Source organism: Mus caroli, chromosome 7 (assembly GCF_900094665.2).
Source record: "Mus caroli chromosome 7, CAROLI_EIJ_v1.1, whole genome shotgun sequence".
In the NCBI taxonomy this organism is placed as follows: Eukaryota; Metazoa; Chordata; class Mammalia; order Rodentia; family Muridae; genus Mus; species Mus caroli.
The window spans coordinates 18,893,060-18,906,897 of record NC_034576.1 but is presented as its reverse complement, the minus strand read 5'-3'; the positions used below and the strand labels follow the sequence as shown (position 1 = coordinate 18,906,897).

The window sequence follows — 13,838 nt, the reverse complement described above, 5'->3', positions numbered from 1 at the left end:
CACTTTGTAGACCAGGCTGGCCTCGAACTCAGAAATCTGCCTGCCTCTGCCTCCCGAGTGCTGGGATTAAAGGCGTGCGCCACCACGCCCGGCTCCTGGCCCTAATTTTGTTTTAATTTTAAGCCAGTGTATCAGTCCAGCACAGGCTGGCCTAGAACTCATGGAATCCTGTCTCAGCCCTCCAAGTGCTGGGATTACAAGTTTGAGCTACCAGGGCCGACTCAGTTATTTAATCTCATTTTGAAGGTCTCTCTCCTGGGCTAATAGTGGAGGATTGGCATTGAACTTCTGGTCTTTCTTCCTGTACCTCCCAAGTGCTTTGGTTATAGGTTTGTACTGTCACTCTGGGTTCATATGGTCCTGGGAATTGAACCCAGGGCTTCATGCATGCTAGGCAGGGACTCTCCCAACTGAGCTATAGCCCCAGACCTAAATCTTACAGACATCCGATATAAGATTTAGCTCACACTAAGCAATGTTCCTGCTTATTTCTTGCTCCTCCTTGTTCGCACATCTTCATGGGGTGGTGCTTCACTTTTCACAGGTTTAAAAAAACAGAGATTCAAAGAGGTGACATGTCTTGTCTGAGGTCACAGGGTAGGGAGGGGATCTGCAGTGGGGTAAAAAGCTGGCCATGCAGGACATCTGTGTGGAGGAAGCAGGGATGTTTGCGACCCTGACAGCAGCAAGCACAAGGATGGGTTCAGTTCAGAGCCATTCCCAACACAGCCACCTGCTGGCCAGTTCTGACCACACAGACACACACATACAGCACACGCAGACACACAGACACAGACACACACACACACACACACACACACACACACACACACACACATGCACTCACGTGTACATACATACACCAAGAAGAAAAAAAATGGAAGAAAGTAATTTCTCCCTACTACCCCAGCTTGCCCAGAGCACCCAAGTCCCAAGTCCCAGCCAGTCTCCAGTCACTGGAGCCAACCCACCCCCGGGGCTTGCTGTACCTTTGCCCTCTCTGGCTTTCATCATGCAGCTGGTATCCATTGCTGGATGACTTTTTCCCTAGAACCAATCCTTACCTGGCTCCTCCAGCTGCCATCAAGTTTCCCAAGTCTTGTGGCCCCACCCTCATTCCTGAGGCCAAAGTCACTTGAAGCCTCCATTGTGATAATTAGAAAACAACCTTGGGAAATAGCGTAGGAATCCTGAGCATGTAGTTTTTCTGTGTCTCTTGCTACCCAGGCTGATATTAAACTCACAGAGATCCACTGGCTTCTGCTGGGATTAAAGGCATGGGCCACCAGCCCAGGCCTGGCTAAGGTCATTTCATTTTTATTTGCATTCACATCAAATTCCAGACAGCAGGCTGGGGCATTGTTTCTCCTTTTACAAAAGCCAGGGGAGAGGTAACTGCTGCAGGAAGGACCTGATGGCCACGTGAACATCAGAGCCATTGCCCTGGTCACTGTGCAGGCCCCTGGTCACTGTGCAGGCCCCTGGTCACTGTGCAGTGAATCGTGAAGTAGAAACCATGGAGAAAAATCATGCCTGGCTTGCCGGGCGTGGTGGCGCACGCCTTTAATCCCAGCACTCGGGAGGCAGAGGCAGGCGGATTTCTGAGTTCGAGGCCAGCCTGGGCTACAGAGTGAGTTCNTTCCTCTGTCCTTAGATTTCTCCAACTTGCATGTCTCTTCTCTTGAGCTCATGTTCCTGGTAGGTAGGTAGGTAGGTAGGTAGACCACCTTAGACCAAATCTTCAACAAGATACCCAGTGTGACTCTCATGTACACGAATGCTTCTCTGTTTGGAAAAAAAAAAAAAAAATCATGCCTGGCTTGATCACTGCCACACCCATGCTTAGATAGCTTTTTAAAAAATATTTATTTATTTATTTATTTAGATTTATTTATTTATTACAAGTGAGTACATTGTAGCTGTCTTTAGACACTCCAGAAGAAGGAGTCAGATCTCATTACGGATGGTTGTGAGCCACCATGTGGTTGCTGGGATTTGAACTCAGGACCTTTAGAAGAGCAGTCAGTGCTCTTAACTGCTGAGCCATCTCTCCAGCCCCCTTAAATTTATTGTTATTTATTCACTTTACACCCTGGTTTCTGTCCCCAATTCTTGTCCTGTTTCCCTCTCCCCACTCCCCTCTATCCCATCCCCTTCTTCTCTGAGAGAGTGGAGGCCCCACCTGGATATCCCCCCACCCTGACATATCAGGTCTCTACAAGGCTAGATACATCCTCTCCCACTGAGGCCAGACAAGGCAGCCCAGCTAGGGGAAAATGTATTCCAGACAGGCAACGGCTTTTGAGATAGTCTCTACTCCAGTTGTTCGGGACCCACATGAAGACCAAGCTGCACATCTGATCTTGTCTCAGTCTCTCTCTTGCCCTGGGCAAGCTGTGGGCAAGCTGATACATATATATGTGTGTGGAGGGGTCATAGTGAAGGGGGTTCAGGATGGAGCTTAGGTAACTTTTTATTAGCCTAAGACTTCCAGCCAAGGGAATGTTGTCGCTCACAGTAGGATAGACCTTCCTGTGCCAATTAACAATCAAGGCAATTCCATATGGTCATACTCCTAAGCCAATCTGATCTGGGAAGCTCCTCAATCCGTCTTCAGATGGATCGAATTAAACTAGAAGAGAGGACAGGCTGGCGGTTCATACCTGTAAATCCAGAAACTGGGAGGCTGAGGTAGAGGAATTGTGGTGAGTTCCACAGTGGCTGCAAGGGAGTCTCAGTCTCCCTGTCTCTGTCTCCCTCCCACCTCACCCTAGCCCCCATACCCAGTCAGCCACAGCTATATCCACAGTTCTGCTCCCTGCAGGAGCCTGGCTCCTGCTCTGGTTCTGTGAATAGACAGCTGAGACCGGCTCTTAGATCACTCACTGCCTTAGTTTGCTTATTAAAGGAGAATGGTGAAGCTGGGGGGGGGGGGCGCTGAGTTATGTGCAAAGCCTTGGGTTTGATCCGCAGCACCACATAAATAAATCAGATGCGGTAGCACCTGGGAGGTGGATGCAAGAGAATCTAGAGTTCAAAGTCACTATGGGCTAGTTAGCATATTTGAGGCCAGCCAGGTTTATAAGAGACCATGTCGTGTTTTTAAGTTTCTTTGTTTGTTTTTTGTTTTGTTTTTTCGAGACAGGGTTTCTCTGTGTAGTCCTAGCTGTCCTGGAACTCACTGTGTTCAGGCTGGCCTTGAACTCAGAAATCTGCCTCCCAAGTGCTGGGATTAAAGGCGTGCACCACCACTGCCCGGCATAAATACTTTTAAAATAAAACTTAAAAACAGGCCTGGCAGTGGTGGTGCACGCCTTTAATCCCAGCCCTTGGGAGACAGAGGCAGGTGGATTTCTGAGTTCGAGGCCAGCCTGGACTACAAAGTGAGTTTCAGGAAAGCCAGGACAATACAGAGAAACCCTGTCTTGAAAAAAATTAATTTATTTATTTTGCATATGTTTGGGTGCATACCTGCTACACGCAGGTTGCGTGTGGAGATCAGAGAACAACTTAACTGGAGTCAGTTTTCTTCTTTCATCACGGGGGTTCCAGGTCTGAACTGGCATCAGTCATCAGGGATGTCAGGAAGCACCTTTAACCAATGAGAGGTCTGGATGGCCTGAGACCCCGCCTTTATCTTCACTTCCTTCCACATATGTGTATGCATATCAGTGTGAGTGTATGCCGCAACTATGCAATTACTCGTGGAGGCCAGAAGAGGGTGTCAGATCCCTCTAGAGCTGGAATTACAGGCAGATTTGAGATGCTGGAAGTGGGAGTTGAGAACCCAACCCTGGTCCTTTGCCAGAGCAGGAAATGTACTTAACCACTGAGCCATCCCTCCAGCCCTCCCAACATTGGGAAACTCACATGTGCTATATACATTATACACAAAGGCAAACACTCATGTACATTAAAAAATGTGGTCTAGTGTGCTAGCTCAGTGGATACAGGCACCTGCTGTGCAAGCCTGGACCTGAGTTCTATTTCCACATAACGGTAGCAGGAATGAAATGACTCCACAAAGTTGAACTCTGACCTCCTCCCATGCCTTATGCTATCAGGTATGCCCACTCACATCACATACATCATGCATATACATAGATACATACCTACACACACACATGAAGAGAATGATGGCACTTCCTTTCTACTCTAGTTAGGGTTAAAGGCCCAAGATAGAATACACTAAGAACAGGGGAGTCCAAGTTAGTTACTGCCTGGCCAGAGGCAGGCTCTTCTAAACCCAGCTATTCTTCTCTCCTCATCAGGCCTGTTTCTCCCGCCATCTGCTCTGCAGCCAGCAGACTCTGATTTCTTCCCTGCTTCCATATCCCTTCCGGGGCTGGAGCCTCCTGGTGGCCCTGACCTCCTGGACGATGGCTTTGCCTACGATCCTTCTGCCCCCACGCTCTTCACTATGTTGGACCTGCTGCCCCCAGCACCACCACTTGCCAGTGCCGTGGTGGGTAGCGGGGGTGCAGGGGCCACCGTTGTGGAGTCTTCTGGCCCAGAGCCCCTGTCACTGGACTCTTTTGCAGCGCCTGGCCCTGGGGATGTTGGTACCGCTAGCCTTGTGGGCAGCAACATGTTTCCTAACCAGTACCGAGAGGCAGCTTTCGGGGGTGGCCTCCTATCTCCAGGGCCTGAAGCCACGTAGCCTCTGAGGTAACAGAGGAGGCACTGGGTGAGGTGTGTGGTATAGCACTCCATTCCGAAGCCAACCTTGATCAGTCTTCCAGCTTCCTCATCCTGAATCGGACATCTGCAGTGCTGGTGGGAAGATGGGGAGCGCTCCAGTTCTCTTTGAGCCCATTTTACAGAATGCTGAGTCCGAAGAGGAAAAGGGGCTCCTGCAGGTGGACCCCTTCTCAGGACAGATTCTCAGAGATTGTACATAGGGTAGGAGGGAGCAGATCCCCAGACTTCTTCCCTAATCCTGAAGAAGGGGGTGGATTGTTCAGTTTTCCCAATAAAAATTAGTTTTTTGAGCCTTTGGGGGGTCTTCTTTCTTCTTTACCTAGGGAACTCCTGGTTTGTTTGGAACAAAACAATTGTAGTTGAGAGGTTGGCCTGATGGCTCAGTGGTTAAGAGTTATTGCTGCTCTTCCAGAGGACCTGGGTTCAATCGCAGCATCTACATAGGAGCTCACAAATGTGTGATGGCTATTCTTGGTTGTCAACCTGGCTACATCTGGAACTAACACCCAAAAATGGAGGGCATGCATATGAGAGATTTTTGCTTAAATTGAAGTAGGAAGATCCACTTATTTTTTTTTAAAGATTTTACTTATTTTATGTATGAGTACACTGTCGCTGTCTTCAGACACCCCAGAAGAAGGCATTGGATTCCATTACAAATGGTTGTGAGCCACCATGTGGTTGCTGGGAATTGAACTCAGGACCTCCAAAAGACGAGTCAGTGCTCTTAACCGCTGAGCCATTTCTCCAGCCCCTGGAAGCTCAACTTCTAATCTGGATCTTGAGATGGGAAGAAACACTTTTAATCCAGCTCTAATCTGGGCCAGGACTTCTGCTGGAAGCGTATATAGGGATGTGGAAGAAGGAAGCTTTAGGTCTTTGCCTGCTTGCCATCGTCTTGCTAGCAAGTCCATTCCTTCATTGGCGTTAGAGCCTTCTTTGTGGTTCTAGTGTATACTGAAGACCAGCTGAGGCATCCAGCCTTGTAGACTGAGCATCTACTGAGTTCTTGGCCTTTCTGTTCATAGCCTGCTATTGTTGAATTAACTGCCCACAGCCTACAGATAATTTTTATTAGTCCCACATATGTCTGTGTGTATACATATATATTTATATATACATATACACATACATATATGTACACATATATATGTACATATAGGATTAAATAAAATTATATAGTATATATGTGTGTATATATCTCAGAGAAACATACACCTTCAGGCATACACATAATATTTTTTTTCCGAGACAGGGTTTCTCTGTATAGCCCTGGCTGTCCTGGAACTACTTTGTAGACCAGGCTGGCCTCGAACTCAGAAATCTGCCTGCCTCTGCCTCCCAAGTGCTGGGATTAAAGGCGTGTGCCACCACTGTCAGGCAATATAAATCTTTTAAAACGACTTTTCTATTTTTGTATTTATGCATATGGGTGTTTTCTCGGCATGTACGCACATCAGAATAGGGCACTGGATCCCATAGGACTACAGTTAAGAGACTGGTTGTGAGCCCTACCCTATGTGAGTGCTGGCAATTAAACTCAGGACCTTGGCGAGAGCTGCCAGTTCTCAATCGATTGTCACCACTCCAGCCCCTAAAAGAAATAAATCTTTAAAAACAACAACAAAACGTGTCTGGAATTCTGGGTTCCTCTACTTAAGCTCTCGGCCACCTCACTCTTCGGACAGGTCCCAGATGGTGCCACCCTGCAGGCCCCGCCCACACCCCAGAGCCCTTCCTCTCGACTGCGGAAGTGCCTTTTGTGCAGCGCCGCCTCTCTCCTTCGCTCAACCTCTCACTTCCGCTTCCGGTGTGCGTCGTGAGCGCGCGCGAGCGCAGCAGTGGGAGGCGGCGACTGGCCGGTGAGTGCAGGCGTCGGACCCCGACCTCCCGGCTTCCGAGCGGTGGCAGTCGGCCTCATCCTTGTCCGAGGCGCTCCGGAGATCACCGTGGGTGTCCGCCGGGCCCCGACGGCGGCCCCGCCTGCTTCCGTTCTGACAGGCCTCAGGCTGCGCCCCTCGCCCCTCCTCAGGCCCGAGTCCGGGCTTTGGGGTTCGGCGCGGACCCTGGTCCCCAGACGCAGCTCCGTCCCTGCCTTCCACCCATCGCTCCCGCCCAGGGTCTCACTCTCTTTTTAGCCTGCCTGGCGGGCTTCACATCCCTCCTTTAGAGCTCAGCGGCCTGACCATCTTCATCCTCTGTCCACGCCCTTCACCTGGCCTCACCCCCTCCCCAAGCGTGTCCCGGCTGTGCTGTTGCCTCTCTCCACTAACCTATCTTACAACACTGCTGCATCCCCCCTCCCGCACCATGCATGGTTCCTGCAGAGGGATCTTAGGGGTTCTTGTGAGCCCAGCCCTGGCAGCTAAGGATCGGTTTCAGACATTCCTTTTTAATTTCAAAAATTCCATTTTTATTTTATTTTTCCAGACAGCATCTCACTATGTAGCCTTGGCTAGCCTGGAACTTAGTACATAAACCAGGATGGCTCCATACTCAGACATCTGCCTGTCCTGCCTTTCCACTGCTGAGATTCAAGGCATGCACCATCACTCCCAGCCATTTTTTTTTTTTTTTAAAGTAGGATCTCCATATTTAGGTTACACTGCACAGTGTAACCAAGGCTGGCCTTGAACTCTAGACAGTTCTGCATCAGCCTTCCAAAGGCTATCTACTCTATAGTCTTTCATATGCACTTTAGCAAGCAGAATCTAGGAGGATTTCCTTCCCAGGAGATCTTACCTAGGTCACGGAGAGCTTTCTCATAGTTCTGGAGCTACTGCCGCAGGACTGTTAGGAGTCCTTTTGTGCACTCAGCCTCCTGGTCAGCAGCAGGGTTTCTCTCTCTGCTGAAGCCATGGGACTTGGGCTTGGGATTTAGTCCATCAGGATCAACACCAACGTGTCAGAGGACTGTAACTCTACCCTCGTGGTCTTTATAGTCCCTTTGACACGTCTGGTGTCCTCCTCCCTCAGGCGGAAGCCTCAGCACCATGTGGCACGAGGCTCGGAAGCATGAGCGGAAACTTCGAGGCATGATGGTGGACTACAAGAAGAGGGCGGAGCGGCGTCGGGAATACTATGAGAAGATTGTGAGTGAGCAGACTTGAGTGTGGGGTGGGCGGGCTCCAGAGGGAGGGGCCCTGGACTTGGAGGTGTGTCAAGGCAAGAGCTCTTTTTCCTCAGAATCCTAGTCATCCTCCCCCACAGCCCCTTCCACTGTGGCCATTTTTCTATGGTGTTGGAGATAGAAGTCTGGGCTGTGCACTGCCTGAGCTGCCCTTACCCCATCTCTTGTTAGGTAGATGGTCTTTTTAGGTAACCTAGGCAGGCCTCAGACTCATACTCTTCCTGCCTGTGTTTACAGGTGTGTGTTGTTACCATGCTCAGCCATAGTCATTTCTTCAGCATAGTGGTTGGTGTAAACGTGAGGGCTTCTGTTTGCCTCAGTCTGCTGTGTCTGGTGCAGTCCCCGTGCACTGGTGTCAGAGACAAAAGACTCTCTAGCTCTCTGAACATTCCGGGAGTCAGGCCTCTGGGACATTCTCTGCTCCTCCATCAATGTGTCCCCAGTGCCCAGAACAACTCAGCCATTCTTGAGGCTTGACTTGGCATCTAGCAGTAGTGTCATCAAGACTCATCAGTGGTCTCTGACCTGCCCCCTCTCTTGTTTGATACGTCCATTGCTTTAGGAGAAAAGCAAAGGAAAAGTTAAATCAAATTCCATGCTTTGACCAAAAAGTCCTTGAGGCTCCTGGATGGCTTTCTTGGACATCTTTGCTGGTCTTTTCCATATCTGCCATCACAGATACAGCTTGGTTTTGGAACTGTCCCCAGCATGAAATGACAATTGCTTACCTGGCTCAGTTCTTTTAGATGACATTCCTGTAGACATCCTATTAACTACAGTGTTGCTACCCAGCCTCTCTGTTCCCTTTGCCTTCATCTTGTCTCTAAGAAACCCATTCAGCAGACGAGAGAGGTCTCTGTGAATGTAAAACTGGCCCCGTTTCTCTCCTGCTCAGAATCCTGTGGCTGTGGGAGAAGGCCAGTTTCTTTACTATAGTTTTCAGGGCCGTACATAGTTTGGATATTCCCTATGAGGTGCTGAGAATGAAAGCCAGGAAAGGGCTGGTGTCAGGCAGATGCTCTACCCCTGAGTCAAGTCCTCAGATCTGAGCTGGGCAGTGGTGATGCGGGCCTTTAACCCCAGCACTCGGGAGGCAGAGGCAGGCAGATTTCTGATTTCGAGGCCAGCCTGCTCTACAGAGTGAGTTCCAGGACAGCCAGGGCTATACAGAGAACCTTGTCTAGAAAAAAACAACAAAAAAAACCCTGTCTCAAACCCCTGCTTCCCCCTCCCAAAAAAAGAGGCCCCAGCCCCTCACTGGGGCATTCTGGGCCAGAGCTCTAACATTGAATCATACCCGTAGGCCCCTGCTGTTCTGGTAGGTTATAGGCAAGTTTGCTACTGAGCCACTTGGCCCTTAGTTTGATTTTACCTCTCCTCCAGATTTGTGCTATTCCGCTCTCTGCCTGTTCCCTTGTTGAAGTTATCCTGGCCTCCTGGCACTCTCTCCGTTGCCTAATGTTTCCTTCTGTGTGCAAAATGACACACTGTGTGGAATCGACTTGGCTGTATCAGGAATGAAATATAAGCAAATGGCTTTCACACGGCAGGCATTTATCTCATTTCCATCTTGTCTTGAGGTCTGAGAGAGCTCTGGAGACTCTGGCTCTCGTGTGTCTCCCTTTCACTCAGCCCAGAGAAATGAGAGAAAGGGGGCAGGGTCTCTCATGCTCCTTGGTGAGAGACTTTCTGGGTGTTTTCCCATAACTCCCTGTCCTGATGACCTGGAAGTCCCACAGGCCCATTCAGCCTCCAGGGAGCAGGCATGTAGATTCCCTTCTAGGCAGGCTGGGCCCGAGGTGTGAGGGACCGCTGAGTCGGGAAGTAAAGATGGGTGGCCTGCCAGCTGAGAGCAACCGGGCGCAGCTCCCGGCTCAATGAGGGCTTGGATGTGCAGACCCTGTGTACTTGCCTGTTGGGTGTTTTGTGGGTTTTCCCTTGAGGTGACTTGACTCTTGGTGGGGCACGACAACATACCAGAGAGAACTCCTTGTGTCACTTGTGTCATGTGGCAGCAGCTTCCTGAATGTGGTCTTCAGAGCCATTTAAGTGTCATTAGCTTCCTAGTTTGCATAACTGCGGCTCAGGAAGGGTTAACTTGTAGGGCCAAGAGGTGGCTCAGTGGCGAGTGCTTGCCTAGCCAGTGCCACCCCATACACACAAAGGAAAGAGAAATAGCAGACTCATAGCCCCTGCTATTGCTGGGTAGAGTGGAATTTGGATTCGGACCAGTGGGTGGCTGACACGGAGGGGAGCCTGGAGAGGGGAGTTCAGGCTCGCCTCCCTGTTGGCAGGGAGCCTCCTGAGCCTTTGTTCAGGGCATGGATGAGGAACAGTCCTCACTGGGTGACAGGAAGAGCTTGACAGCAAGTGTCTGTGGGGCTCTTTGTGATGTGGACCATACAAGCAACCAGTGTCCAGGATGGGAATGTGACCGGCATCCAGATGTGTGGAGCCGAGCTGTGGGAGATGTCCAGGCACTGCTTGTGGCTGCTGGGGTGGGGTAGGGGGAGTAGGGGTGAGGTGAGGAAACCAGGCTGGGCTGTGGCAGCCTGTTCAGGCTTGTCTGTGAGCGGCTACATTTGCAACCCCAGGCATTCTGGGTGACTGCTTTTCTGTCATTGTTCCCGTTCCTGTCAACATCTTCCCTTTTGAGATTGGATTTTGCTAAGTCATATAGGCTGACCTAGAATTCACTGTGTAGCCCAGGCTACCCTTCCAACTCACATTCCTCCTGCCTCGGCCTTCTGGGTGCTGGGATTACAAGTGTGTGCCTCCGTGTCTTTTCTCTGATTTGAATAAAGAATTTCGATCTACAGGACCTGGTGTGGCACACTTTTAATTCTTGCATTAAAGGGAGGCAGAGGCAGGCGTGTTTCTGAGTTTGAGGCCTGATCTTTATAGCAAGTTTCAGGACACACAGGGCTACATAGTGAGACTGTCTCAAAGGGAAAAGGAAAAGAACTACAATCCCCTGTTGAGGCACAGGTAGAAAATAAGTCTCCTGGAAGGCCCAGCTGGCCCTCTGCCGGGCCAGGCATTCCCTGTATAGAAGGTCATCACTATGGAGGCAGGGCTGTCCTCTACATTGAACTGTGAGCCTTAGAGGGTGGAGCTTGAGCTGTCAGGACCGGGCATCTGCTAGTACAGTACGTGCTGAAGCGTTATAGGAGGCACTGAATGACAGGGAACACGCCCATATGGACTGCTGCCCCATCTGAGCCAAGAGGGAACACAGCCTGGTGGTAAGAGTGGATTCAGTTGATTTGTTTGCCTCTGATGCAGGGGGTGGAACCTAGAGATTATCCATGCCAGGTAAATGCTCCACTCAGCCTGGATTTAGCATCTCAGGAAGATTCTTAGAGTATGGCTCACAGAGCCAAGAGTTAGAGGAAAGTAACTGTGGATAAATGAATAAAGAAGCTGTGGGAGATAGCTCAGTGGTTAAAGCACTTGCTACAAAAGCATGAGGACCAGGTCACATGGTGGCCTGCCTGATGAAGCTGGCTAGCGAGATCACCCCTATCAGCTAGCTTTGAGTTTGAGTGAGAGGCCATGGTTTAGTGAACAAGGTGGGAGAGCGACATGTGCCTCAGGCCTCCGCAAGTGTGGGCACCTGCACACGCCCACATTCGTGCAAACATGCACACACGTGAAAGTGGAAAAAGGAAAGGGACTATATACATACACTGAAAAGCTATTTACATCCAGTGTGGAGCACAAAGCCAGTGACAGACACACTGGGAGCAGAGTCAGCTGGAGCTCTGTGAGTTCCAGGTTATAGTAAGTTACATGGTGAGACCCTCACATCCCCTCCATCCCCAACACACACAAAACCCCCCCAAATCAGAAAGACAGTATGGTTGGTTTCTGCACGCCAGGTGATACAAACACGGAGAGTGGCAGTTGTTGGCTGGGTGAGGAGAGAGGGGTGTTCTTCATGACGTAGAGGCCATTGTAGAGATGGGAAGCATAGTTCACACAGAGAGGTGTGCGTTAGTTGATACACCGTGCACTCAAGCAGTTAAGGGCTGGGCCGGACATCAGTCAAGGAGAGCACTTGCCTATTATGAGCAAGGCTCTGGGTCTAATCCCCAGTGCAGCAAAGAAGTTAAAATGGAAATGGTTGAGCATAGATCCTATGTTAGGTACTTTTTACCACAGTAACATTTATCCTAAGGTTGAAAAAAATAAGCAAGCCGGGTGGGTGGTGGCGCACGCCTTTAATCCCAGCACTTGGGAGGCAGAGGCAGGCAGATTTCTGAGTTCGAGGCCAGCCTGGTCTACAAAGTGAGTTCCAGGACAGCCAGGGCTACACAGAGAAACCCTGTCTCGAAAAAAAAAAAAATAAGCAAAGGGTAGAAAGGAGTTAGGCCTGTCTGCAGTTGGACAATTTCTGCTCGATGCTAGGGTGATTGTTCAAATGCAGGCCTGTGGCTTTGCCGCCTTTCCTCCTGTGGGAAATGGGTATCTTGAAGAGTGCAGAGATTGAGCTGGGGATGTTCTTACAAACAGTGCTGTTTGTGAGAGCTTGGCTGTTAGGGCTCCTTGACTTTTCCACAGTGTCTCCCCCCTCCCCAACCCCCCCCCCAGGCATGCTCTGGCCTGGAGACACTTTACTTGGGCTCTGTGCCTGTCACTTCTGAGATGCAGATGCCTCCAAGGGCTTTCACACACTTGCCAGACCCCATGCTGTAGCTGGCAGTCCCTAGAGTCTTGGCCTCAGACTCAATGGAGGCCCTGTGGCCTGAGGAACTGAAGAAGGCAGGCAGATGCGCTGCAGCCCCAGGACTTCATTTCACAGGCACCCAGCTGTATCCTGTCGGCTTTTTCTCTGTGAACTCAGGGTCTTGATAGCCCAGTAGCCCGCAGAGTCAGATGAGCAGGGCACCAGCTGTGGTCGCTTTGGGTCTTCGCACAGGGCCTGCATCCACTCCGTGCCGGGGGGAAGTGGGTGACAGACAGTGACATGGAGCTGGGCTGTCTAGAGTGTGAGTACCTTGGCCACTGGGAGGCTGTGGCTTCTAAGAGCTGAGTCTTCTGTCAGAGAGGATTCTTGTCTTCTCTTACCTGATTTCTAGGCCTTGAGAGTCCTTTAGGGACCAGGCCCTGGGGACAGACACAGGAGTGAGCAAAACAGATCCCTACCCCCTGGGAGGGACATAGTGCTTCATGTTCTTGAGGGAGGCAGGTGGTGATGAAGCTAGCTGAGCTAGAATAGCAGGTGCTGGTCGCTACCCTGAAGAAAACTTGAGGACCCAAGGCACTCACATGGGGTTGCTTGGGAGACTCTAGGAGATGTGAGGTAACGGAGTAGCCCTACTAAGAGGGAACAACAGCGTAGAAGCCCATAAACCTGGACCAGGAGAGCAGAAGAAAGTCAGGCCGACACCCAGAGGGTGCTTGGGGAGAGGAGGGTCATGACATTGAGGGACAAGGAAAGCACTGCAGAGAGCCAGGGAAGATGACCGGGACAGCAGGACTCAACCAGAGCATGTGCTGAGACGCTGGCAGAACTGTGCTCTATGGAGCAGCATAGAGCCCCTCCTGTGGCTCTCCCTGGTTCATGTGATGTGACCAGTGCCGTTTTGCTGTCCCCACATAGTTTATACTTTCTAGGATGCTTTTGTCGTGATGTGGCTTAAGGGTTTGTAACCTTTCCCTAGCCCCAGGACTCAGGCTAGAGATGATGGACTAGGGAGGATCCTACATAAGTGCCCTTTTTTGGACTGGTTTTGGTTTATTATTTATTTTTTAAATTATTTGTGTCAAAGACAGGAGGTGGTGGTGCTCATCTTTAATCCCAGCACTCAAGAGGCAGAGGCAGGTGCATCTCATTCAAGGCTAACCTGGTCTACAGAGTGAGTTCCAGGACAGCCAGGGCTACACAGAGAAACCCTGTCTCAAAAAAGAAAAAAAAGCTGGACAATGGTGGTGCACACCTTTAATCCCAGCACTTGGGAGGCAGAGGCAGGTGGATTTTTGAGTTCGAGGCCAGCCTGGTCTA

General features: G+C 50.4%; 2 protein-coding genes across 4 annotated transcripts in view; both read left to right on the top strand.

Annotated features, from left to right (window-relative positions):
• The window catches only part of Relb (RELB proto-oncogene, NF-kB subunit), a 24,606-nt gene extending 19,610 nt beyond the window's left edge, over positions 1 to 4,996 (top strand). Inside the window, exon 12 of the mRNA XM_029479256.1 lies at positions 4,272 to 4,996. Coding sequence (XP_029335116.1) covers positions 4,272 to 4,660 — 389 coding nt within the window. The 3' untranslated portion in view covers positions 4,661 to 4,996. The remainder of the gene's footprint in view (positions 1 to 4,271) is intronic.
• Positions 4,997 to 6,494: 1,498 nt separating this feature from the next.
• Positions 6,495 to 13,838, top strand: part of Clasrp (CLK4 associating serine/arginine rich protein) — a 23,592-nt gene continuing 16,248 nt past the window's right edge. For 2 of the 3 annotated variants that reach the window (XR_002378383.1, XM_021167889.1), the window contains exons 1-2: positions 6,495 to 6,563; positions 7,678 to 7,793. Coding sequence is in view for 2 of the 3 variants with exons in the window: in XM_021167889.1 (XP_021023548.1) it covers positions 7,695 to 7,793 (99 nt within the window). In the remaining variant the exon portion in view is untranslated. Of the gene's footprint in view, positions 6,564 to 7,677; positions 7,794 to 13,838 lie in introns of those variants that run through there. The other variant, XM_029479854.1, reaches the window with a different exon arrangement.